Source organism: Triplophysa rosa, linkage group LG3, assembly GCF_024868665.1.
Source record: "Triplophysa rosa linkage group LG3, Trosa_1v2, whole genome shotgun sequence".
Classification (NCBI taxonomy): Eukaryota; Metazoa; Chordata; class Actinopteri; order Cypriniformes; family Nemacheilidae; genus Triplophysa; species Triplophysa rosa.
The window spans coordinates 369,053-394,307 of NC_079892.1; the positions used below are offsets into that span (position 1 = coordinate 369,053).

The 25,255-nt window shown below is 44.2% G+C and overlaps 1 protein-coding gene across 1 annotated transcript in view; it reads right to left on the bottom strand.

The window, feature by feature from the left end:
- Nucleotides 1–3,289: 3,289 nt before the first annotated feature.
- The window catches only part of ldlrad3 (low density lipoprotein receptor class A domain containing 3), a 36,625-nt gene continuing 14,659 nt past the window's right edge, over nt 3,290–25,255 (bottom strand). The window contains exons 2-3 of the mRNA XM_057330407.1: nt 5,519–5,665; nt 3,290–5,193 (exon numbers count right to left, since the gene is read on the bottom strand). Coding sequence (XP_057186390.1) covers nt 5,132–5,193; nt 5,519–5,665 — 209 coding nt within the window. The 3' untranslated portion in view covers nt 3,290–5,131. The remainder of the gene's footprint in view (nt 5,194–5,518; nt 5,666–25,255) is intronic.

Here is a 25,255-nt window from a genome sequence, read left to right on the forward strand (position 1 = left end):
AAAGTACATGCGTTGCATGATCTGCTGATATCTCAATAAAAGCCCTTATGAAAATTATCGATAGTTTAGCTATAGAATTTGCATTAAGGCACAGTAATCACAAATTAACCATAGTTGCATTATAGTAACTGCAGTTTAACCATGATGTAGTTCAACTATGATGATACAAATTGTAATAAATCAGAAAAGGTGTGTTTCTATGTTTAAATATACACAAAACGGTGCTCATCAATATATATATATATATATATATATATATACATATATATATTTTGCAAATAAGTCAATAAGCAGGCTAAATGACCATACAGGTTGATATCTAAATGTTTTACTTCAACTGTGGAATCGAAACTGGGAATCGATAAGAATCGAAATCGATAAGCAGAATCAGAATTGGAATCGGAATCGATGAAATTGAAAGATTCCCAACCCTAGTCGGGTGTTTACCAAATAGGACCCGTGCAGGACTCTTGCCTGAAGCGCTTCTCCTTTTTGGTTGTCGATGTATGACGTAGTGTTTGGATTATTTGACTCACGTCGTTGACCGTAATCCTTTGTGGATTTTGAAGCAACCGAGCGGAAAACGCAATTGTTCCCTGTGGACGCTATGTGCGCCGGATGTACGTCTTTGCTTACTTTGTCATTGTGTGTGCAATTTTATTGTTATTAAAATGTTATATGTAACATTGTATCATGTCACACACAGGTAGTGGTGGACTGATTACACAACCAACAAAATATGTTCTAAAAACATTTTTTACATTCCCATTACGTTCTAAAAACGTAATTTCTGAATGTTTTTAAACATTCGCCAACAGTGTAAAAATTGTTTCATACCAACGTTTTTATAATATTTTTGCGTTTTGAAGAGTTAGCAATTACATAGTGTTGATAAAATGCTCTTTTGGTGTTAATGTTACTTTGACAGAACTTTTAGAGTACTTTTAGTTCTGAGAACATTCCCTGTTATTCCACAGTCACGCGGGTCTTTTTTTTCCGTTTACTTGCGTTCATACGCATGCAAATGTGTTAGATCAGAAATGCAAGCTCCTGCGAAAAAAACAAAAAACATTTTGCTGCATTCCACAAGTCAAGTTTGGTTAACTCATACCTGCAAATTCGTATCGTATGACCAATAGAGAATCACAGTGTTTCCGCTACATTCATTTCGCTGTGGCGGGCCACCACATCGAAAATCCTCCCCGCCATTCATTCATAATTTGTCCAGCCATTGTTGCTAAGTTTGCAACTCTTAGTGAGCAGCAGACGGTAGGGAGAAGTCAAAGACGCCAAATGGAAAGCCTACATTTGTTTAATAATGTTTTTTTTCCTCCTTTTATTTTATTTATTATTATAATTTTTTTTCTCCTTATTTGTTTGTATGTTTATGGTAAAAGAGACAATTATGTATGATTGTAACTCTTCTTAATTTGTGTCTTCAATAAAAACGTCTTTGACAAGGAACGGTGCTCTTTTAATGTTAAAAGATACTTGTAATGTTTTAATGCTACTAAATCATTAGTAACATTAATGTTACTAAATACTTTTAATGTTAGTAAATCCAGACGTTACTTTCGGGTTTGTGTTGGGAGATATCCTACTTCAGAGGTGTCTTGAATGCAGTATTATTAAGTGATGTGAATATGTTAATTAGCATGTGACGTCATCAAGCTCCACAGTTTCACTAAATCCTAGCGGAAAGAAACACTGGAATCAGTATGCCACGGCTTGACCTTTTCAGTTGGAGGAAATGCTAATAATAATAATATTGAACAATTTGTACAATATTTCTGCTACATTCAATACAAGTAAAGATGATACAGTACTTAATGTTATTTACAATGTTATAATCGGCAATTCACAGCCACAGGCAGTCGGTTTGCGCACGCGATAGGTCGCTTTCTAAATGCGTCTTGTGCCCTTGGAAGTAATTGCAGGAAGGGTACACCACGTGAACGATTGTCTCATATAAGGGAAAAACTGTGGTTTTATTACTGCATTCATTATGTATGATTTAAACGGCTATATTTACGAAAAACAGCTGCTCATCTCCCTCCAGAACTCGCACTACAAAGGATCCGCCCTTCTAAGTGCGTGGGGCACATGAATACGATTGGAATTCACCCGAAGATGCGATAATAGCGTTTAGTTTCTTGCACAGGTCAATTGGTTTGCTTTATAAGACGCCAGTTTAATGTCTCAAGGGGCATTATTAGCGTTATTGATTTTCATTAATTCAACCAAATCTTCATAAACATCTTGAAAAACGATACCACCCCCATATTGGATGCAGCCTATTGGGGGACTGGGGTGAGTAAATTAACAACTACTTCATTTTTGGGTAAACTAACGCATTAAGAAATATAAAATTCAACTAAAAAGACTATATCCCTTTGAATTAAATATGATGAAAAGGCAAAAATACTGGATGCAATATTTGGTGCATGTTTTAATATATAACTATAGGCCTAAGTACCAGCAACAAAAACAGTATAGGAACAAAATGCATCTTGTCAGATCTGCGTCTTGGCATGTGGAAAGAAGTGGTCAAAAGCTTAGAGAGCAAAAACTGAGGTTGAGTTGTAGTCAGAGCCCATCCTTATTACTCTTTCGCTCATAACGGCTTAATATAAAGCATGAATTTGTTAACAATTGCTGCTATTTGTTAGCATGTCATATTTATGTATATCAATATGCCGCTCACCCTCATCCAGTGTGGCTCAACCAATGCATCTGTCAAATTTCATCTGAGGTTTGATGGACACTGCTTTGATGAAAAGGTGTCAGCATGGATGATAAATACAACCCTGTGGACCTCCAACACCCAGTGCACGCGTTTCCGCTGTCTGCACAGACTTGGGATTTAAGAAGTCATAACCCTAATGTTTGAACAGCTGAGGTGGATCATCGTTCTCTATCTGATCAAGGAGGCTTCTCTGGTGGTCAGACTTGATCTTTCAGCGCTGCATTATAGCACGAACAAAGCTTTACTCCTCACGTATTGCAATATAAGATGTTAGAGCTCTATTCTCAACTTTGATATGGTCTTGTGTAACAGTCAACGTTGTGTAATTCCCTCTACCTCTTCTAATGCGATTATCTTTTCTTTCACTCCCCTTCTCTCTCTCTCTCTCTCTCTCTCTCTCTCTCTCTCTCTCTCTCTCTCTCTCTATATATCTTCTGGGTTCCATCTAATACCACGTGGCTCGACTGGTGTAGTGATTATCCCTTACACCAGAGACCCGAGTTCGAGGCCGGGTCCTGACATAACTTTGATTGTTTTGCTTGTAGTCAATGTGTCTCATGTGCAGCTGCTTTGTAACAATGAAAATTGTAAAAGCGCTATATAAATAAAGTTGAGTTGAGTTGAGTTGAGTTAATTCGCTGTAACATATACAATTTTCTCATCCTCGAAACTCAAACCATTATTTGATGACTTAAGATCGTGCTTATCAAAAGGCTTCCAGCCCCACCTGCCACGCCCAGGCTTCCATCCCTGCCTTCCACGCCTAGGCTTCCAGTCCCGCCTGCCACACCCAGGCTTCCAGTCCCGCCTGCCACGCCCAGGCTTCCAGCCCAGCCAGCCTGCACTACAGTCCAGGCTTCCCCTGCACGGGCCTGGCCCTCCGTCCCTCCCCCCTTCCGCTTCCACTTCACCACCCTCCTGGACTTTGTTATTTTCGGGGGCGACAAGGCCAGGACAACATATTTAAATAACAGGATTCCGCGTCCGTATCTAGTTATATGGACTGAATGCGCTGCGCCATATTAACCCAGACACAAGACAAACACAATTCAAACAAACACGCAGCTCTTTCTAATGCACCTATTCTTATTATTCTTAACATATAATTTTTTCGTAGCACCATTTTTTTTTTTTTCAAGTCGGGCAAGTAAAATTCTTTCACATGTGCCCATACAAATCATTTACTTGTCCCGGACAAGCGTTAATGTCGAGCCCCGATACATCCATCAAGAGATGAAGTTTGAAGTGAGATGTTAGAAGCGTGTGCACTGTTGCCAGGTCCCGTTACGTCTAAAGTACATGGATGATCAGGAAGTTTTTTAATGGTTCTTGCAGTTGTTTTTTTCCCCCGGGCTAAAAGAAGAATAATATTGTTCACCAGATGTTGATATTTGGGCTATGCGAGGTCATTTGAGCTAGTTTTTGGATCGTTTTGAATGGCCTTTAGCCTGGATTTGTTACGTGAATTCTGCAACCCTAGCTGTGCACTTGCACAGAAGTTCTGTTCGGAATATATTTCATATACATGTAAACAAATTTTCGAATCATATAGCAACATTTAGGGGACATGAAATGAAATGATCTGCAATCAGATTGCATTCATTCGGATTGATAAAAATGGGTGCATGTAAACATAGCCACTGACAATTATTGTAGAACATGTGCTTTAAAGGGGTCATGACATGACAGACCAAATTTCCCTTGATCTTGTGACATATAAGAGGTACTGGTATCATTTATATCATCCAAGCTAGTTTCAAATCTTAAAACGCCCTCGTCATCAATAACAAAAGCATATATACAATCTTTTTTTCGGAGAAACCCAAAGTAGAAATGGCTGGATTAGTGATGTCACTAAAGAAATTAATATTTATAAGACTTGCCTACTACTTTTACATTATCACATCTTTGGCTCCACGCACTGACGTTCAGTCTGACTGAGAAGCGAGTGGATGTAAAGCAGGACTTGTTCACCAAAAGCTTGTAATATCAGTAAGATTGCAATGCCACACAAACGTTGTGCTGTTCCTGGCTGTGGAAAACAAGTGTCTTTGCACAGGCTTCCAAAGGACTCCCATGTCAGAGAGAAGTGGATTGTTCATTTTTAGCCAACGTCCAAGTCTTGTCAGTGTTGACTTACATGGCAGTAGTTATGGACTAAACAAGAATCCTGCAAACTGTAAGTAATGTATTTTATTTAAATATGGTATGGTATGGTAATGACCTGTTCATACGTTATATTGCACGAGAAAGAAGCAGAACAGCATGACGAAACAGACAGCTCAGATCTGATAACACTTTAAAAAGGCCATCATGTGTTATAAACATATTGGTATAGTGTCAATAATCTGTGCCAGTCATTGTTTTTTGCAATAAATGCACTATTTAGGATGCAAACAGTTTAAATGAGTTTTTGAGCGTGGCATGATTAAAACGCTGTAGTAGAGCTATAAGAAGGAAAGAGAAGATTAGACCAGTGACTATTGCATATCTATTTTTCTACATGACTGTGCATGCTCTGTTTTATTGGAATCATTCGGTAAATTGCCTTTTACTAACTTCATGTAATTGCGTAATCCTTTAAAATAAAAAATTAAAAAATTTAGATGCACAAATGATAAAATACACAACTAAATAAATTATCTATATAACTCTCTCTAGATCTTTGTTCTCAGATTTGATCTCAAAACTGTGCTTTCGAGCATCCTAGTGGTCATTTTTGGAAATGTAATGTGATAGAGAATAAACAGGAACCCCATTTTTGAGACTTACAGCAACTTCTTTCGTCACTCTTGTCGAAACAGTCTGGAAAGCCATCACACTGCCATCCTTCAGGAATACATTTTCCATCCCCACACATAAACTTTCCCGGTATGTTGCATTCTGTTGTAAAGTTATTCCCAGGAAGAAGCTGACAATCTGAAGAGAAGAAAATGTATTTCATTATTGTATTTATGTCTTGGAGATTATATAAAAGGAAAAAGGTTTTCCTTTTTTGTGTGGAGTGACCCTTCCTGTCACTCTCTCTCATCATTCTTCAGAAGTAACTGATACAACTTGTAAACAAGGTTGAAAGACCAAAAATATTCTGAGAGAGTAAAACTGAATTACACCAACAAATGTTCCACACACGGAAATAAAAATGTTCAATGACAAAATGTGGTCATTGGACCAGATAGTAGCATATATTAAATTATAGATGTCAGTGTATCTGCTAGGATTTTGTGAAACTGTGGCGCTCGATGACGTCACATGCTAATTAACATATTCGTGACGTAACCAAGTAGTTTTAATACTTCAAGACACCTCGGAAGTAGGATATTTCCAACCACAAACGCAAAGGTAGCGTCTGGATGTGATGTCATGTAATTTCTAGATTTTTAGTGCACATGCCAGACGTTCAGTTTTGAACGCATACAGTATATCGTCTAAATGGGAATGGGAATTTTGTCACCAAGTAGCGTCCTTAAGGCTAACTTTTTTTAATAAAAGGAAAAAAACTTTCATATTGATTTCACTGGGGCTTTAAAAGAGCACTGTTCCATAAATTATTTCCGGGTTGAAGTGGGAATTATCTAATTTCCAAGAGCTCGTGAAGGGAGCAAAAGTTGCAACTTCAGACCCATTTCGATTCTCTCTGAACATTACATACAGCTTATTGCCCAATAAAGCCGTTGTCATTTACATATTTTCTGTTGTCAGTTCTGTTTTATAACATTTTCTGTTTCTGTTGTCAGTTCTGTTTTATAACAGAAACACATCGTCTGATAAAATCACCAAAAACTCCTTAAAGAGCAGAGATTCATCGTGGATCCCCAGAAAGTTCATTTAATATTCAGTCGACTGTGCACTGAGAAGTCCACAGGTCCTGATGGTATCTCTGCTTTATTGTTAAAACTTGTGGAGAGGAACTTGCTATGGCATGGTGTGCTATTTTTCAGGAAAAAAGCAGTAATTGTTTCATATAATACCTGATCTCTGGAAAAAAGCAGTAATTGTTCCATTACCAAAGAAACCAGGCTCGAGTGAAAACAATTATTTTAGGCCAGTAGCCTTGACATCCTGTGTGATGAAAAGTTTTGAGAATTATACGGTTTTCATTTTGAAGACTGAACTTGACCCATTACAATTTGCATATAGGAGGGGTCGTACTAAAGAAGATGCTGTTAACACTGTGACCTATTTTATTACTAAACACTTGGAAAATCCAAAAGCTTATGCAAGGCTATTATTTGTTGATTTTAGTTTGGCTTTTAAAGCGGCAGTCCGTAGGATTGGCCTCTTTATCGCCATCTCAGTTTGTAATTGCTACTGCAGGTGATGTGCGGAGATATTTCTTTGCGTGAGTTGTGATTCGGCACTGCTCAACTGCGCAGATGAGTCTGATGTTTTGAGTCGTGGCCTGTGACAGTGCACCGGTGAGAATCTTCACTGTACATCAGTAGCGCATAATAAACACAGATAACATGGCAGATGATATAACACGAAACAAATAAGAACAGAAACAGACACAAATAGCGCAAATGGAGGCTGTGTTGAAGTGTTTTGATATTATTTCGGGTGCTGGGTCATTTTGTTATTTCTAATGGAAACTCCCGTAACGTGAACCGGACAGAAGATCCCCAAACGCGGGTCTCAAATGCTGACAGGCACGGTCATAAATCATTATACACCATACAACTATACTGTATATACTATATGCAAAGCCTTGCCATCATATCAGGGATATAAGTCCGTAAATTTTAGTAAAATCACAGGCTTCACTTGTCCGTGCTAATTCGCGCCACATGAAATACAACTGCGGTCAAGCCAGCCGCGGTTTGAAAATACACGGTCAAGCCAGCCGCCGTTTAGGTTCAGATGCGTGCTTATTGAGTGGTTTACGGTACATTACAGGAACACCGCTTGTGAAGCTTTATTTAAATGTAGATGATCCGCGTCTCTTGTCAATAACATATTTCTTGTTTTACGTTTAGAATATCTCGTTTTTGTCGTAATTTATGCACGTTTTTTTCTCCGAATGTTTGCATTATGATTGCTGTAACGTTATATTGTGAAACCAATGTCTCTGTCTGTATCTTAAATATGTATTATTTTAATGCCTTCTAGACCTTTGTCCTGCAAATAAAATGTTTATGCAGTTTGCAATTACAGTACCCATGGATTTGAACAGATTTAATTACAGTATGTTTTTTGAAAGCATTTTGATTGAAAAATATTATTCCAATATAATTGACTACACAAACATTATTTCTCATAAGTAGAAAAATATGATGGTGGGTTTAAGTAGGAGCCATACCCCACTATATGCACACAATATGGATTGATTTCACTGTAACGTTTTGGAGAAATACAATATTTTCTACTTCAAATGCCTATAGAAACTATATTTCTAATAAGTAGAAAAAAACTGATGGTGGGTTTCTATAGGGGCCATCCCACTCTATATGCACACCATATATGGACTTATTTTACTGTAGCGTTTTGGAGAAATACAATATTTTCCACTTCAAATGCCTATAGAAACATTATTTCTAATAAGTAGAAAAACTGATGTTGTTTCTTAGGGGCCATCCCACCTATATGCACACCATTATGGATTATTTTACTGTAGCGTTTTGGAGAAATACAACATTTTTCCACTTTGAAATGCCTATAGAAGCATATTATTTCTAATAAGTAGAAAAAACTGATGATGATTTCTGTAGGGGCCATCCCAACAACGATATAGGTCCGCTACCCTCTTGAGCGTCCTCCCGAGAGCCGTCTTCATCGTGAAGTGAGAAAGAGCGGCATCTCCGAGGGGCTCCAGGACCGCATCAAGGTCGTAAGAGGGTACGGAACGCGGGTGATGTCCTTCCCGCGCCCCTAGGAACCAAATGATCAGGTTGTGCTGTCCTAGAGACTACCAGCAACTGGGTCGTGATGAGCGGCAACAGCGGCTACATACACGTTCAGTGTGGAAAGGGAGAGATTATTCTCGAGTCTCTGGAAGGACCGCAACCACTTGATCAAGCAACTCCGCGGGTCTTCTCTCAAGAAGAGCACCAGGATGAGAAGAGGCACCACTAGGCGAATTGTCACCTAGTGGCCAGGGCCCTAGCCTGAGTAGTGGTCTAAACTGCCGCAGGGGTTAGGCCACTCAGGATCTTCTCGCTCCGTCCAGGGGCCAGACATGGAGGTCCCAGAGGTCTAGCCCGTGATGCCATAACGTGCCCTTCCCCTGGGAAGGCAGGTCCTTCGTCAGGGGAATCGGCCAGGGGGGAGCTGTCGTCAAGAGCATTAGCTCCGAGAACCAAGTCCGGTTGGGCCAGTATGGCGCAACTAGTACACTTGATGCTCCTCTTCCCTGACCTTGCACAGGGTCTGTGCAGTGAGGCTCACTGGGAAGACGTACTTCCGCTTGTCCCACGGCCAGCTGTGCGCTAGAGCCTCCGTGCCGAGGCAGGGAGTACCTTAGCGGCAATGGGTGGTGTCCAGGGAGGCGAAGGGGTCTACCTGAGCCCGCCCTGACTGTCCCAAATGAGCTGGCTAGCGGGGGTAGTCGCCACTCTCCGCGAGGCGTAACTGACGAGAGAGCACATCGGCTGTCTGGTTCAGGTCACCTGGGATATGTGTGGCCCTGCGGACTCCACAGGAGGAGGCGTCGGGCGAGTCGTGTTAGCTGCCATAAGCGAACGCCACCCTGGCGGTTAAAAACGCTACGGCAGTTGTGCAGTCCGACCGGACCAGCACGTGCTTGTTCTGCACGAGAGGTTGTAACCCCTTCAGTGCGGGTAGCACATCCAACAACTCTAGGCAATTGAATGCCTGCGCAGGCGGGGGCCCGTCCATCGCCCTGACACTGCGTGCCCGTTGCACACGGCACCCCAACCCCACACCCTGGGAGGCGTCTAGGGCAGAGACAATGTCTGCAGAAAAGCGTAATCACCATTCGCCTGCTGCCGGTGTGCCACGCTCTCCAGGGAACTCGACTCTGTAGCCAGTGTTGGAGCGGTCCATGTGCATCAACCTGAGGGGTATCACCACCGTCGAGGATGCCATGTACCCAGGAGCCTCCTCCCGCTGACTGCTTGAAATATTCCAGGCAGTTCAACACTGACTGAGCGCAGTGCGCTGTAATGGAGACAGAGTTGAGTTCCATACCAAAAAAGAGTATGCTCTGCACAGAGGAGAGCCTGCTCTTTTTCGGTTGACCTGGGTCCCAATCGATCTAGGTGCCGAAGCACTAGGTCCCTGTGTGTACATAACAGATCTCACGAGTGTGTCAAATGAGCCAGTCGTCGAGATAGTTTAGTACCCGCACACCTCTCTCCCTGAGGGGAGTGAGGGCGGCTTCCACGATCTTCGTGAAGACTCGTGGGGACAGGGACAGACCGAAGGGGAGGACTCTGTACTAATATGCCTGACCCTCGAAAGCGAACCGTAGGAACGGGCGATGACGAGGGAGAAGAGACATGAGAGTAAGCGTCCTTCAGGTCGATTGCCATGAATCCATCTTGACATCTGACAGATGCCAGGATGCGCTTCCGCGTGAGCATCCTGAACGGCAGCTTGAGTAGGTGCCTGTTCAGGGTACGCAGATCTAGCGACCCCCGCTCTTTTGGGGACGATGAAGTACGGGCTGTAAAACCCGTTGAACATCTCGGCTAGAGGGACGAGCACGATCGCTTCCTCACCAGAGGGGTGGCGACCTCGGCCCGAAGCACGGGGCATCCTTGCCTCTGCTGAGGTTAAGAGGATGCCCCGAAACTTGGGGGGCGTCCGGGGAGTGGATCGCGTAGCCGAGACGGACCGTATTCCGTAGTCACCGTGACGGTTTGGGAAGCTCTTGACAGGCTCCTAGGGACCGACAGGGAGGCTAGGGGTACGTTCTGCTTCATCGACCTCCCGGGGGTGGTTCAATGGCTGGCAGTACGGATCCTTCGCCGTGGGGGGGGACCCCCGGGGAGGAGATCGGCTCTGCAGTTTTACCTGTCTGGCGAAGATGTAGCACAACGCACCATCGAATGAGAGTGCTTGGGCTGATGATTATCCTCGACATTGGGTCACAGCCGCAACGTCGAGTTGCCGAACACCGTCGTGCAGAGGGTGAGAGCGGCTGTGATAATACCCAGACGATATGCGGCACAAAGCACCGTCGAATGAGAGTGCTTAGGCTGCTGATTATCCTCGACATTGGGTCTTGCCGCAATGTCGAGTTGCCAAACACCGTTGTGTAGAGGGTGAGAGCAGCTGTGATAATACCCAGACGATATGTGGCACAAAGCACCGTCGATTGAGATTGCTTAGGCTGCTGATTATCCTCGACATTGGGTCTCGCCGTGATGCAACGTCGAGTTGCCGAACACCGTCGTGTAGAGGGTGAGAGCGGCTGATATAAATGCCCAGAGAGGGAGAAAAACTTTAGAAAGGTATTCTCGAACTCCCTGGGGTCTTCCCATGAGGGCCGCATTGGCTTTCGCCGCGGCTGCTGATGGGGTGGTGGTCTCCTCTTCGATGTCTCGAAGAGGACCAGGGCTGCTGGGAAGCAGATGGTGCAAGGGATCTCGGCGGCCAGAGGGCGGTCGAGTCACGGCTGGGGAGGACATACGTGATATCCTCTGTCTGCTCCCTAACTGTCGAACCCGACAGTATCACCAAACAGCCCCCCCTTGCGAGATGGGTGCATCGAGAAAGCGGACTTTCTCAGAGTTACTCACCTGTGCAAGGTTCAGCCAGAGGTGTCTCTCCTGGACCATAAGTGTGGACATCGCCCGACCCAGGGCCCGCGCGATCACCTTGTTCGCCCGAGAGCGAGGTCGGTGAAGCCGCGGAGTTCCTGCATAAGCGCTGGGTCGGTCTTACCCTCGTGGAGCTCTCTCCGCGCATTGGCCTGCAGGAAGGCCATAGCATGGAGAGAGGGGACAGCTTGGCCCGCAGCAGAGTAAGCTCTCGACACCTCAGATGCCGAAAAGCCTACGTGCTTTGGACGGGAGTTTAGGTCAAGCCCCGGGGGACATCGACGTATCCTCTAGCTGCCCCACCATCGAGGGAAGAAAGGGTGATGGAACTAGTTGACGTGTACACGCCGAAGGGGGCGTTCCAGGTCGTACTAGGTTCCTCATGCACTTCCGGGGGAACACGGCACTGAGGGCGAGTGCGGCTTGGAGCCGCTCTCAAGCCCGAAGAACTGTGTATCCAGCCGCGAGCGTTGGGAGAGGCAGTGCGGCGCACCGCAACCCAAAGCCGGCGGCCCGGGAAAGCATGGCTGACATTTCGACATCCGCTTCATCCTGATCTCGACCCCCCGAGGGAGGGAGCTTCAAGGAATCGTCGGAGTCTGATGCCAGTAAGTCACCCTCCGATGCTGCAACAGACACCTCATCATCATGTACCGTGTCCGATACGTAATTGAGGAATAAGACGGCGGACCGTCTTATGGGGAACGGTCAGACGAGCAAAGCGAGGTGCAAAAGGTCCGCGAGCCAGTGGCTGACGGATTAGCGCTCACAGTAATCCTCATATCACCCTCGCTGCTCGCCGTAGCGGGCGGCAGGGCCGTAGTCCTGCCGTCACGGAACGGGAAGCAGACAAGGTGGTGGCTGAGTCCCGTGGGAACACAACCACCCGTGACGCAACGTCTGAATTGTCAGCTGCCCGCAGTGCGGGCAGGACGTATCCACAATATCTGCCCCAGCGTACTGGAAGCAGATATCGTTTCCGTCCCCCTCCTCGATGAGTGTGTTGCACCCAAGAGAACAGCGGGACATGCCACGCTGGAGAAATTTGCTCTTTTAGAGAAAAAACTCGAACACTTCTGGAACCGCCGAGACGCCCAGGGGAAGTCGCTGCAGGAAGGGACAGTCCGCTGCACCACGTCGTAGAGCCGGCAGTCTTGTAGCGAAGTCTGTTGATCACGAGCGAAGGCTCCGAAGAACAAAAGGTGAATGAATGAGGCATGCCGTCTCCCTTTTATACCCGGATATCCGGGGGCGGAGTCCGGCATGCAAATTTCATTCGCCAATTTTCATTGTCCTTTTCTAGAGAAGTCGGAAGCGATTGGTTCTCAAGGACGAACCCCATCTGTCGGTTCGACACAACGTCGAGAGACCGACAGAAAGGGAACTGATGACACACCAATCAGAATCTCAGGATAATATCAATAGGAGCACATGTAATTGTGCATCCTAGAATCATCTACTGGGCTTTATACTACTTACTGTAAACACACAGTATAATTACAGTACACACTTTATATGAGAGAAATGTCACTATTCTGTATCCAGTAAACTGTAGCACGTGTAAACCCTCAAATTTGTGATTGTCAAGTTTACAAATGTGCATTTGTAGCCTTTTTTACCTGTTCCATATTTTTGCTGAAAATAGTATACTTTTACGAAATTGGGCCAAAGGTGCAGAGGATGTCATATTTTTTTACATTGCCTCCTATTGACAAATCGCTTCACTGTTTTGTTTCTTTTATCTTCTCTGTCAGTCGTTTTGGATAAAAGCATCTGCTAAATGCCTGAATGTAAATGTTATTTGTGCAGTTGTATACTGTATTGTGTTGCATGACCAGCTCATATTGTTCTTTGGTTTTTGAACTTGTCTTGTAAGATCATCTTCATACTTGACAGTAGTGTAATGTTTTATTTTTATTTTTTCTCAAGCTCATTCTTGCATTTTGCTCTATCTGCACTCTTTTATGTTGTATATTCTAATAAACACTAAGCTGTCAAATTATTCTTGAATCACAATAAGAGGTTTTACTAACAGTGTTTTGAATTCATCTCACCAGTGTCTAAGACTATGTTGCAGTGTGGGTGATTTTGAGGGATTGTGTGTCATATCTGGGGGAAACGTTTGGTTTTTCAGCAAGTTTGAATGGTTTAGAGAAGAGAGCTTCATTTTGACCTGCAAATAGGATGTTTGGGGAATTGGGTGAGATGTTATGGATTTGTGTTTACTGTTTTGAGAATACGAGGCATAATTTCAAGAAATGTGTTTAAGCAATCGAGAAAAACTGTAATATTAGTGTTGTTGCTTCTGATGATTTTTAAAAATAAAAATATTTTTATTGTTGTAATTTGAAAATGAAATTTAACATGAAAGACTGCTAACTTTCAACATTTTTTGTTTTAAATATGACTGAAAAGAGGAAAAACCAAAGTGCAGTATGGGCTTACTTCACTCAGCCATTGTCAGGAGTGGCAGTTTGCAAAGAATGCCAAATGAATGTCAGCATGGGGTCAGCATCTAAAACAACAAAAAATACCTCCAACATGTGGACCCACCTAAAGGTACATCACTCAACTATCTTTGAAGAGGCAAAGAAAAAAAGAGATGCTGAAGAGGAAAAGACATCAAGCCACATTCAAGCTTCTCTTCCTATGATGTTTTAAAAGCAGACAAAGTGGAAGACATCCGATGTCCGCTCAAAAACAATGGATAAGATTATTACAGAAATGATTGCTACCAATAATCAGCCTTTCGCCATGGTTGAAAATAAAGGCTTCCAGAGACTCATGGCAACTGCAGAACCAAGATACTCACTAAAGAGTGAGAAGTTCTACCGTACAGAGGTGTTCCCCAGTATACATAACAGTATTGTTGAGAAGGTTAAAGCACTCCTAAAGCCTGATAAAGCAGGTTATAACTTGGCTTTTACCACAGACTGCTGGTCCGGGACAACTGAATCTGGACAACTAATGAGTCTCAGATGCCATTTCATTGATGATCAGTGGATTCGCAGACAAGTAGTTCTAAATACAAAAGCAATGATTGGATCGCACACTGGCGAGTACATATATGAGGTGTTCTTGGACATGCTGGAAAAATGAGAACTTGACAAGGAAAGAGTGGTGCTTGTTCTTAGGGACAGTGGTGCTAACATTATTAAAGGCATGAGAATTTCTGAAGTGCCTGACATGAGCTGTAGTGCCCACATATTACAACTTGTTGTCAATGATGGCCTCAACTCACAAAGAGCTGTCGAAAATATTATGTCAGTGCTAAAAAGATGTGCAACCCACTTTAATCAATCAATACTAGCCAAACAGCGTTTAGCAGTGATCCAGCAGGACCTTGGGCTACCTGCACATTCCATTATTCAGGCTGTGCCAACCTGTGTATATGCCAGTGAGCATGGATGGTTCACTAGCCTGAGTGCTGAGCAGTGGAATATTGTCAGCAATCTTATTGACACCCTCTCTCCAGTAGAGGAGGTCACTCTGGAGATGAGCCACTATGAAAGTTCAGTGTCATGCATCATCCCAATTGTCAAAGTTCTGAAGATGTTGCTTTGCAAAAGATTGCAAAAGATTGGCTTAAGGAGGAAACGTCTTGGTTACGGATGTAACCTCGGTTCCCTGATGGAGGGAACGAGACGTTGTGTCGAACCGACAGAATGGGGTTTGTCTTGAGAACCTATCATCTTCTGAGTATTTAGAAAAGGCCAATGAAAATTGGCGAATGAAATTTGCATGCCGGGCTCCTCCCCGGATGTCCGGGTATAAGAGGGAAGCCGGCGTGCTCATTCATTCACCTTTTGTCTGAGGAGCCTAAAGCATCCTCCCCCGACCGCTGGGGTGGGCGGCCAGTGTTGTGGCATGAGGGACACAACGTCTCGTTCCCTCCATCAGGGAACCGAGGTTACATCCGTAACCAAGACGTTCCCTTTCTGTCGGTCTCTCGACGTTGTGTCGAACCGACAGAATGGGGTTCCTATGGAAACGCCACAGCACTGAGCCGCGTCACAATCTCTGCGGAGCGACGTTGACTGGCCTGGGCGAGTCAGACGAAACGCTAACGCGAAATTATGACCCTCCAGTGGAGAGGAAGGGGGACCCAGAGCTTTACACAAAGTTGGGAAGCCCCTTCACCGGCCGTCAGGGCGGAGGCCTAGTTCTCTAAATGGCGAGAAGCCGCCCGGCACCGTACGGGCCACTGGGTAAGCATTATTCCCCCTGGGGGAAAAACGCTGCAGAGGCCACTACCTACCGTAGGGAGGAATTAGTGGAGACACCACATGGTCTCACATCAGGGAGAACTCATGGGAGGAATGTGCGGACTGCAGGAGTTAACCGCAAGGTGGGAGTCCACCTGGGGAGGTCATGGGTTGCCAAGTGGGAACCATTCATGAGGATACATCAGACGGAACAGCCCACGGAGGGGGGGTTACCACGTCTGTGAGCACAAGGTCAGGGCAGGGGTGAATTGAGATCGGTATGCCCTAACGAGAAGACTATCCGAAGTTTAGGTGCTAGATAGGAAAAGGATCTACACCTGCACTTGATTTTGAAATTCTAGTTATTACAAATGACAGGACACCTAGAGCGTAATGCACTATGGTGTAATACAAGAGGAGTCACTCAAGTACTGAGGAGCTAAGTAAGTGACCTATTTGTCAATATGGTTGACTCTGCAATTTAACCCACCCAAGAGGTAGTGAACACACGCACAACAGTCATTGACACACGAACACCTGGAGGAGTATTGTGTATTTCTGCACATATACATTTATTTACATGTTACTCATGTATTTTACATGTATTGAGCACTGTTTTTCACCACAGTTATAAATGCACTTGATAAAATACCTAAAAAGTATTGAGAAGTATTCATAGGAACATTAGTACATAGATGGGTTGATCTGAAATCATATTCAATAAGAATAATTACATATAAGTAGGTTTATGATGATAATTTGATTATTTGAAGAAGAATTGATGATTTAATGACACAATCTGTACCTGTAACCAATGATTGTTCATATAAATGCACTTAATGTCACTTTAAGCATGTTTAAAGCACATTTGAGCACAATGTAACAAGGTAAAATCCAGTGATGTTTTTAGAGGCCTAAAGTTTGAAGCCTGTTGTGCTCTCTCTGAAACCTGGGGATTTTCCACTGTTTAAAAGTAACCATGATTACGCACGTACGCCACGCCATCTCGTATGGAGACCATGGCTTGTTTGGTGGTCTCGTGTAGTAACCATTGTATGCAAATTATTTTAAAAATGATGTAATAACCAGCGTACCACCATTAGATACGTACCTTGTTACCTGAGACTTATTGGTGGCAGGCAATTAACAATTGGTTAATAAAAATAAGAGATAACAGGAAAATACCTGATTGGTTTCAGAAGAGACCACCTTTCAGAAATTTTACTATAACTGTAGACTGGAAAACACTTGGTTTTTAGATGACTTGGAACATCTCACTTTGTTTGGCTCGAGCAAATAAAGTTAACTCCTTGACACCCGGACCTTCTTTGTCTGAGAGATTTTTTGAACTACAAGACTGATATTTTTCAAGTAGGGTTAAGGTGCCTTGCTCAAGGGCTCCTCAGTCGTTACCCGCCGGCCCTGAGAATCGAACCGGCAACCTTCTGGTCATGAGTCCGACTCTCTAAACATTAGGCCACGCCTGCTCCCCTTTATGTTTTGGAGTTGGGAGTTTTTGTAATAAGCCTGCAAATTCAAGATTTCATGAATGCATGAATTAACTTCTCTGCATCTGACAGTGACAGCATAAGATGTAGTTTAGATATATTCTTAAGATGCAAAAATACAATTTTAAAGGTGTTGGCGACATGGCTCTCAAATGACAGATTACTAACGAATAGAACGCCAAGATTCTTAGATGACGACAGGGTTTTATGAAACATCCGTCAATAGTTAAGCAGTATTCTTGGTTGTTACGTATAGCAGTTTTCGATCCAATAACACTTCTGTTTTGTCCGAGTTCAGTAATAAAAAGTTGTTACTCATCCAGTTTTTTATATCGACTATGCATTCCATTATTCGATGGAACTGCTGTGTTTCATGAGGCTTCGAGGAAATATAAAGTTGAGTATCATCAGCATAACAGTGACTGCTAACTCCGTGTCACTTTATTATATCTCACAGAGGTAGCATGTATAATGTGAAGAGCAGAGGCCCTAAGACTGAGCCCTGTGGTACACCATACTGGACTTGCGATTTGCGTGACACCTCATTGTTTATGGCTACAAATTGAAAACAGTCGGATAAATAAGATTTAAACCATTTCAAAGCTATTCCTTTAATGCCGACGTAATTTTCGAGTGTATGTAGGAGTGTGCTGTGGTCAATGGTGTCGAATGCAGCACTAAGGTCTAGTAGCACCAATAACAAGATACAACCTCGGTCAGACGCCAATAGCAGATAATTTGTATCTCTGATCAAAGCAGTCTCTGTACTTTGACATGCTCTAACCTCCAGACTGGAATTCTTCATTGATGTCATTCCTTTGGTGGAAGGCGCATAACTGAGTTGAAACTACTTTTTCCAGAACTTTAGATATGAAAGGTAGATTCAATATAGGCCTGTAGTTCCCTAGTTCCCTTTCATGCCTAAGGCCATCAAACGTAACATGTAACTTAGTTGACACGCGCCGGACGGCTAGTTATGGACGCTGCGCGCCGACGCCCCCAAATTTTTCCCAGGTCGCCCGGCGGTGCCGAAACGAAGGGGAGAGCGCCCGCGATCGAACGGAAGCGTCATGGGGAGACGGCGACGCCCGGGGGACCCATGAAAAATGCCCAAAGTGCCTAATTTTTGAGACACGGAACGAAGGGTTAGGCGCTCTCTTGGGCAGAACCACGAGGGGGCGACTCGACGTACGGTCCCAGCCTAAGCCACGCGCGCCGATCAGGTTGCAACCGGGCCTCCCGAAGAGCGCCTGAACATCCCCCTTGCAGCCTACGGGCCGGCTTCGGACCCCGACGTACACGAGAAGCCTACGCGTGCCCCTTGTAACCTATTTTGGGCGGGGTTTCCCGCTGGCCACGCCTCCATCCACAGAACGCCTACGCATCCCCCTTGCAGCCTAAACTTGAGGGAGGCCTGCCCGATGCCCCCGAAGCCTGCCCGAAGACCCGGACGCCACCCGGTGCCCCGGGGGACCCCGTCTTGGAGCTGACTGCCTCATTTGAGCCCAGCGGCTGTGTGACACACGCTTAAACAGCCCAAAGCCCTTTTCTTTGACTTTCGAGTCGAACGTGCACATAAAAGCGCGGTGTGCATCTACACCATGTTTTCTCACATCTGCGATTCACTGGAAGGGCCAAAAATTAGGTAGACAGAGTAAGACCCCTGTCAGTGGTCTCGTTTGCTTTGGCAATGATTTATCCAGCTTAAACCAACAGTAGAGTGTACAGTTAGGGCCATAAATATTTGGACAGAGGCACATTTTTTGTTATTTTAGCTGTGTATCAATACGTTTTCGAGTTACAGTTTTATAATAGATATTGTCTTAAAGTGCACACTCTCAGCTTTATTTAGAGTGTATTCACATCCAGATTAGCTGAAGGATTTAGGAATAACAGCTCTTTAATATGAAGCGCCCCCCTTTTTCAAGGGACCAAAAGTAATTGGACAGTTGAATAAAAAGCTGTTTTATTCACATGTATGGGCTTTTCCTTAAATAATTTTGTCATAAATGAAGCATGTTAAAGGTCTGGAGTTGATTCTACATGTGGTGTTTGCATTTGGAAGCTGTTGCTGTGAACCCACATCATGGGGTTCAGGGAGATCTCCATGCAAGTGAAACAGACCATAGTTAGATTTTAAAAACACTACACATCCGTCAGAAAGATGCCAGGAACATTAAGAGCGGCCAAATCAACAATTTGGGACATTCTGGGGGAAAAAAAACACACCGCTGAGCTCAGTAACAAAACAATCCTAGGTGTCCATATGAGATCAAAGTGGTGGATGATGACATTATCCTCTCCATGATAAAGAAAAACATCTTCACAACTTCCAGACAAGTGAAGAATTAATCCGGATGCTTCTGTCTTCTGTTACATCACCAAAAAAACACCAGTGACCCAGTGCCTGAGGACGTCATGCATGGAAATGGAATCACACTGCCTGAACACTATTTTACTGAAGATGTTGTATGCTCATATCATGAGATATTCCAAGCCTTCTCCATATCTTTTATTCTTTTTAGTCTTATGCAGGCTGAAATTAATTTGATCTCTCCAAAAAAATGCTTTCTAGAGCTTGTTCGGCTATTTCAGAAGTCTAATCTACCCATCCTATTCTTGAGGCTTTTGCACCTTGTTGTGAGCCCTCTCTATTTTTTCCTTGTATTCTCTTTATTGTTTTGATTGACAAACATTGACATATTTACCTCTTGGAGAGTGTTCTTCACTTGTCCGGACGTTGTGAAGGTGTTTTTCTTCATCATGGAGAGGATAATGTCATCATCCACCACTTTGATCTCATATGGACGCCTAGGATTGTTTTGTTACTGAGCTCAGCGGTGTGTTTTTTTCTTAGAATGTCCCAAATTGTTGATTTGGCCGCTCTTAATGTTCCTGGCATCTTTCTGACGGATGTGTAGTGTTTTTAAAATCTAACTATGGTCTGTTTCACTTGCATGGAGATCTCCCTGAACCCCATGATGTGGGTTCACAGCAACAGCTTCCAAATGCAAACACCACATGTAGAATCAACTCCAGACCTTTAACATGCTTCATTTATGACAAAATTATTTAAGGAAAAGACCATACATGTGAATAAAACAGCTTTTTATTCAACTGTCCCATTACTTTTGGTCCCTTGAAAAAGGGGGGCGCTTCATATTAAAGAGCTGTAATTCCTAAATCCTTCAGCTAATCTGGATGTGAATACACTCTAAATAAAGATGAGAGTGTGCACTTTAAGACAACATCTATTATAAAACTGTAACTCGAAAACATGTTGATACACAGCTAAAATAACAAAAAAATGTGCCTCTGTTCAAATATTTATGGCCCTAACTGTATAAGAGGAACAGCCCTTCACTATGACGTGCATTAAGGCTCACAGTTGTGCTCCAGAAGCTTAAAAATGGTGTGTCCATTAGCTACCTATGGGAGCCGTGCCAAAAGTGTTACGTGTGGCATGTACATTTCTAACTTATTTAATGGGACCCTCATAGGTAAATAATGGACAAAGCCTATTAAGGGTCATTATTTAACCTTGGCAACGAGTTATATGGCTTAAACCAACAACAGAGTGTATAAGAGGCACTCTACTGTGTAAATGACGTCCATTTAAGATCACAGATGTGCTCCAGAAGCTTTAAAATGGTGTGTCCATTAGCTACCTATGGGAGCCGTTCCAAAAGTGTGTGTGACTCAGTTTGGCAATTACCAGTTTATTACAGCTTTGTAACATGGTTATTGTGCTCAAAATGACAATACATGTGTAACTTATTTAATGGGACCCTCATAGGTAAATAATGGACAAAGCCTATTAAGGGTCATTATAAGCCTAAGTAAGGAGTTATATAGCTTTAACCAACAGTATAGTGTATGAGAGGCTTAGCCCTTCACAATGACGTGCATTAAGGCTCACAGTTGTGCTCCAGAAACTTAAAAATGGTGTGTCCATTAGCTACCTATGGGAGCCGCGCCAAAAGTGCTACGTGTGGGACTTCCTGTGACCACAGGAAGTCACAGTCGAAACTTATCTTATGGGGCCCTCATAGGTAAATAATGGACAAAGCCTATTAAGGGTCATTATAAGCCTAAGTAGGGAGATATATAGCTTTAACTAACAGTAGAGTGTATGAGAGGCTTAGCCCTTCACAATGGCGTGCATTAAGGCTCATAGATGTGCTCCAGAAGCTTAAAAATAGTGTGTCCATTAGCTACCTATATAGCTTAATCCTACAGTAGAGTGTATGAGAGTCACAGCCCTTCGCAATGACGTGAATTAAAGATCAAAGATGTGCTTCATGAGCATAAAAATGGTGTGTACATTAGCTACCTATGAGGACCCGTCAAATAAGTTACGACTGGCACTTCCTGTGACTCGGAAAAACCACAGAAAGTACCAGTCATAACTTATTTGACAGTAGCCTCGTAGGCTTACAGTGGACAATACTGTAAACGGTCAATTTTTTAGACTGTAAACAACTTTCTTCTGACAAACCTACAGATGTGTATCCTAGAAGCACCCCGCATTGGTATATTGCACACATCAGGCTATTAAAATGCTTATTTTGCATACAAACGCACTTTTCACAGAAATTAGTCTCTCACCAGCATTTTCAACAAAAAACTGCTTTATTCTTGTACAAAAATCTCGGGGCTTCGAATGCTAGTTCGATGCACCCTCACGCACCACATATCCGAAGCCCGTACCCCTCGCTGTACGGCAAGTGCTCGAAAAAAAATCACAAAAAATATTCCCAAAAAATAAACGGCCCACAACCTCCCCAAACAGCGTCGATAGAGTATATAACGAGGTCGTACCGACTTCAAACTCTGGGAACCGAATGAGGGGGCAGCTAGGAGCTACAGATATTTGAATCGGGGTCATTCGAGTCCCCGGGGCCGTTCCGGGGGTCTCTGTACGATAGCCACCTATGAAATAATGTGATATGTTGCATGTGTCAGAGGCTCCCGTACCGGCCTGCGAGGCCACCAGGAGCCCGAAACCTAACAGAAAGTGCGTCACGTGGCTCTCGACGACATACCGATAGGGCTAGGTCGGGCTATGAAATTAAGTATTTTTTATTATTTTTCATACGTCTCTCTCCCTCGCATTGATCTCTATGGGCCATGTGACTGTAAAAGGTCAATTTTTAAGACTGTAAACAGCTTTTGTATGACAAACCTACAGCTATGTATCCTAGAAGCACCCCATATTGGTATATTGCACACTTCAGGCTATTAAAATGCTTATTTTGCTTACAAATGCACTTTTCACAGAACTACATCTCTGAACAGCATTTTCAGCAAAATTCTGCTTTATTCTTGTACAGAAACCTCGGGGCTTCGAATGCTGTTCTTCACACCCTCACGCACCACATATCGAAGCCCGTACCCCTCGGTGTACAGCAAAGTGCTCGAAAAGAAAATCACAAAAAATATTCCAGAAAAATAAACGGCCCACAACGTCCCCAAAACGTGCTATATCAGACATAACGAGGCCGTACCGCTCAAACTTTGGGAACCGAATGAGGGGGCGCGAGCAGCTACAGAATTTGAATCGGGGTCATTCGGAGTCCCCGGGGCCGTTCAGGGGTCTCTGTACGATAGCACCTATGAAGAAATAGGATAGGTTGCAGGTGTCAGAGGCTCCCGTACCGCCGCGAGAGGCCCCAAGGAGCCCGAAACTCTAACAGAAAGTTGCGTCAGTTGGCCCTCGACGACATACCGAGAGGGCTAGGTCGGGATATTAAATTTAATATTTTTTATTATTTTTCATAAATCTCTCTCCCTCGCATTGATCTCTATGGGGACTTGTGCCTGCGAAGGCCTCGTGAGGCAGTTGCTTTCCAGGTGGAAATCTGTCTCCGGAAGCGTCTACGGACGCGGAACTCGATACCCGGCTTGGGAGACCCCCACGGTATACACGTACCGAGTATTAAGACCCAAGTGACCTTTTGACCCCTGTATTCAGAGCGATACATTCGCAACTATATGTAGGCTGCTGGTGTCTTTTTGGGCAAAGTGAGAGGTCAACGGGTCCGAGGGGCGCGGAACTCCAGAACATCGACCCAGGGCCCCGTGACTGAGCATATACGTGAATTGCAGGTCGATCAGACCTTTCTGTCCCATTTGTCCACCGTGAGCTCATGAAAATGAATGGATAGTTAAGAGTGTCGGCAGCAGCTCGTTGGGCCGCAGTGGGATCGAGGGGCCCCAAAATTTATATTCTGGTAGTCTGTTGGCCCCTGTTTCACATACCGAGAGAGTGGCTTACTGAACCTAGGGAACATTTTCTAGTGCTTTTTCTTGTGTGAAAAGTGTTTTGTACATTAGTAGCCTACCGACCGACTGTCAAATAAGTTACAGACTGGGACTTCCTGTGAACCACCGGAAGTCCCAGTCATAACTTATTTGACAGTAGCCGTGTAGGCTAACGGTGGACAATGCTGTAAACGGTCAATTTTTCATACTGTAAACCCATTTTCTTGTGACAAACCTACAGATATGTATCCTAGAAGCGCCCCGTATTGGTATTTTGCACACTTCAGGCTGTCAAAATGCTCACGTGTTATACAAATGCACTTTTCACAGAAATAAATCTCTGACCAGCATTTTCAGCAATATTCTGCTTTATTTTTGTACTAAAAACCTTGGGGCATCGAATGCTAGTTCGTCACACCCTCTTGCATCACATATTCGAAGCCATGCCCCTCGCTGTACGGCAAGTGCTCGAAAAAAAATCACAAAAAATATTCCAGAAAAATAAACGGCCCACAACATCCCCAAAACGTGCAATATAGGACATAACGAGGCCGTACCGTCTTCAAACTTTGGGAACCGAATGAGGGGGCAGCGAGCAGCTACAGAATTTGAATCGGGGTCATTCGGAGTCCCCGGGGCCGTTCGGGGGTCTCTGTACGATAGCCACCTATGAGAGAAATAGGATATGTTGCAGGTGTCAGAGGCTCCCGTACGGGCCGCGGAGGCCCCAGGAGCCCGAAAAATTACAGAAAGTTGCGTCACGTGACTCTCGACGTCATACCGATAGGGCTTGGTCGGGAAGTGAACTTAAATATTTTTTCTTATTTTACATACATCTCCCTGCCTCTAGTGGTTCTCTATGGGCCCGCAAACCCCCTCGCGCGTTGGCTCGGGTATCCGACGTCTTTCTGACAGAAACCTCCCCTAAGCACGAACGAGCAAGGTCACGAAGGACGCCCGGCTCCTCTAGGGGGCGCCACGGCCGTGAGGGAGAGAAAAAAGAAAGAAGGGCGGCGAGCGAGACGTTTTGGCTTCTTTTGGATGTCGCGCCACTCATAGGCAGCAAGGGGCAGCAAACTACCAACTCTAGGCGCTCTGCGGACGCAAGGGTGGCGAGCGAGACATTTTGGCATCTTTTGGATGTCGCGCCACGCATAGGCAGCAAGGGGCAGCAATCTACCAACTCTAGGCACTCTGCGGACGCAAGGGTGGTGAGCGAGACGTTTTGGCATCTTTTGGTTGTCACGCCACGCATGGGCAGCAAACTACCAACTCTAGGCACTCTGCGGATGCAAGGGTGGCGAGCGAGACGTTTTGGCATCTTTTGGGTGTCGCGCCACGAATAGGCAGCAAGGGGCAGCAAACTAGCAAGTCTAGGCGCGCTGCGGACGTGAGGAAGGCAGGGCTCTAGACTAACTTTTTGCACTGGTTGCACTGGTGCACCTAACTTTTTTCTTAGGTGCACCAGCACAAAAGTTATGTGCACCCAAATTTCCGACCGCATCGCATTTAACACCACAGTTTTACCAGTTCACTTTTTTTTTAAATCGCTGTCAATATAGGCAAAATTGACTTGTAAATGATTAACTAACAATCTGGTCAACATAAAGTTCTTTATTTGAAGCACAATTCTACAAGGAAGGTAACTTACTGAAAAAGTGTTGGTGTTTCATTGAACTGAAACTTAAACTTGACATAAGCTGGGAGGTTGATGGCTCCGTGTCAGAGCATTGCTTATGATTTTCGGATGGATCAGGCCTTAACCTAACATTATTCACGAAAAAGATGTCAATCGTTCTTTTCATCTTC